General features: G+C 43.2%; 1 protein-coding gene across 1 annotated transcript; it reads left to right on the top strand.

Moving 5' to 3' along the window:
* Nucleotides 1–7: 7 nt before the first annotated feature.
* LOC104400070 (tetratricopeptide repeat protein 30A-like) lies at nucleotides 8–1,557 on the top strand (the record flags this gene model as incomplete). Its single annotated transcript, XM_010023036.1, has 1 exon — nucleotides 8–1,557. A coding segment is annotated over one exon (1,479 nt), but the record flags the coding sequence as incomplete, so codon positions are not given.
* Between the last annotated feature and the right edge of the window lie 597 nt (nucleotides 1,558–2,154).

Here is a 2,154-nt window from a genome sequence, read left to right as displayed (position 1 = left end):
AGAGGCCAGCGGCAAGTTTGCCGGCGCCATGCAGGTGTTGGGATACAGCCCTGAGCTGTCTTACAACATGGCCCTGTGCTGCTATGCAGCCAAGCAGTACGCGCCTGCACTCAAACACATCTCCGATATCATAGAGCGTGGCATCGACCAGCACCCAGAGCTCAGCGTGGGCATGACCACTGAGGGCATTGATGTCCGCAGCGTAGGCAACACTATGCTCCTGCACCGCACGGCCCTGGTGGAGGCCTTCAACCTCAAGGCAGCCATTGAGTACCAACTGCACAACCTGAAAGCAGCCCAGGAGGCACTCACAGATATGCCGCCAAGGGCTGAAGAGGAGTTGGATCCAGTCACGCTGCACAACCAAGCATTAATGAATATGGACAGCCAGCCCACTGAAGGATTTGAGAAACTGCAGTTTCTTCTGCTGCAGAACCCCTGTCCACCAGAAACTTTTGGAAACTTGCTACTCCTCTACTGCAAGCATCAGTACTATGACCTGGCAGCTGATGTGCTGGCAGAGAATGCCCATCTGACCTACAAACTGCTCACACCTTACTTGTACAACTTCTTGGATGCCATTATTACTTGTCAAACTTCCCCTGAGGAGGCTTTCCACAAGCTAGATGATTCAGCAGGGGTGATGACTGAGCAGCTGAGAAAACTAATGAAGCAGGTGCAGGAAGCTAGACAAAACTGGGATGATGAAGCTGTAAAAAGGGCAGTTAATGAGTATGATGAGACTCTAGATAAATATGTACCGGTCTTGATGGCCCAGGCTAAGATCTACTGGGACATGAAGAACTACGCAATGGTAGAAAAGATTTTCCGCAAATCGGTGGAGTTCTGTAATGAACATGAGGTATGGAAGCTCAATGTGGCTCATGTGCTCTTCATGCAAGACAATAAGTATAAAGAGGCTATTAGCTTCTACGAGCCAGTTGTTAAAAAGCACTACGACAACATTCTCGATGTTAGTGCGATTGTGTTAGCTAACCTCTGTGTCTCCTACATCCTGACAAGCCAGAATGAAGATGCAGAGGAACTGATGAAGAAGATCGAGCAGGGAGAAGAGCAGATGTCCTATAATCGTCCTGATAAAAATATCTACCATTTCTGCATTATCAATCTCGTCATCGGGACCCTCTACTGTGTGAAGGGAAACTATGACTTTGGCATAACAAGGGTCATTAAAAGCCTGGAGCCATATAATAAAAAACTGAGCACTGACACATGGTATTATGCCAAACGGTGTTTCCTGTCCTTGCTGGAGAACATGTCCAAGCACATGATCATGCTATGTGACAGTGTTATTGAAGAGTGCATTCAGTTTCTGAAGCAATGTGAGCTGTATGGAAGAAACATCCCAGCTGTCATTGAGCAGCCCCTTGAAGAGAAGAGGTTGCACAGTGGGAAAAACACAGTTACCTACGAGGCCAGGCTTTTGAGGGCGCTGATGTACAAGATCACTGGGTGGACTCCCTAAACGGTGTTCCCCTATAGCCAAAATGAGAACTTTGTGTCTGTTCTTTTCTGATGGTTATAAGGTGGTGCTCACCCTGGCAGTCCATAGAAAGCAGTGTGGGTTTTTCTTGATTGCTTATGTTTAAGGATTTTTTCCTGGATTTTAACAACATCTGGTGGAAAATAAAATATTTGCACAAAATTAACCTGCACCAAATAACTAGAGGCATTCTCAGTAATGTGGCATGTTAAATAACTTATGTTGACCAAAACTTAAGTTTGGGTAACAACTTATGTTGACCAAAAAAAAGGTACAGAAATACCATAGTTTTATAATACATATATATGTATAAACTGTATACTTTATATGTATTTTTGACGAAGATTCTTTTCATTGGTTGACAGTTGAAAAGAATTTATCCACCTCTTCTAGCACAAAAATTGAAGAAACAAGAGTTGTTTTAATTCTGTAATTTGTGCCTCTGTATGAAATGTTTTTTCTTCTGCTTTTTCCACGGTATTTTTAATGTGTTACAGACCATGTTTATAGTATATTTAAAGACAAGAAATGGCTTTATAATAAAAAAATCAGTCCTGCAAAGGCTAACATTGCCTTTTGCTGACTTAGTAATAATGCATGAGTATTCTGGCAAATTGTATACCTAATACAGGGACTGGCAGTATGTTCCA

Source organism: Nestor notabilis, unplaced genomic scaffold (assembly GCF_000696875.1).
Source record: "Nestor notabilis isolate BGI_N333 unplaced genomic scaffold, ASM69687v1 C15150983, whole genome shotgun sequence".
Classification (NCBI taxonomy): Eukaryota; Metazoa; Chordata; class Aves; order Psittaciformes; family Psittacidae; genus Nestor; species Nestor notabilis.
The sequence above is the reverse complement of the archived record's forward strand: the minus strand, read 5'-3'. Positions and strand labels throughout refer to the sequence as shown.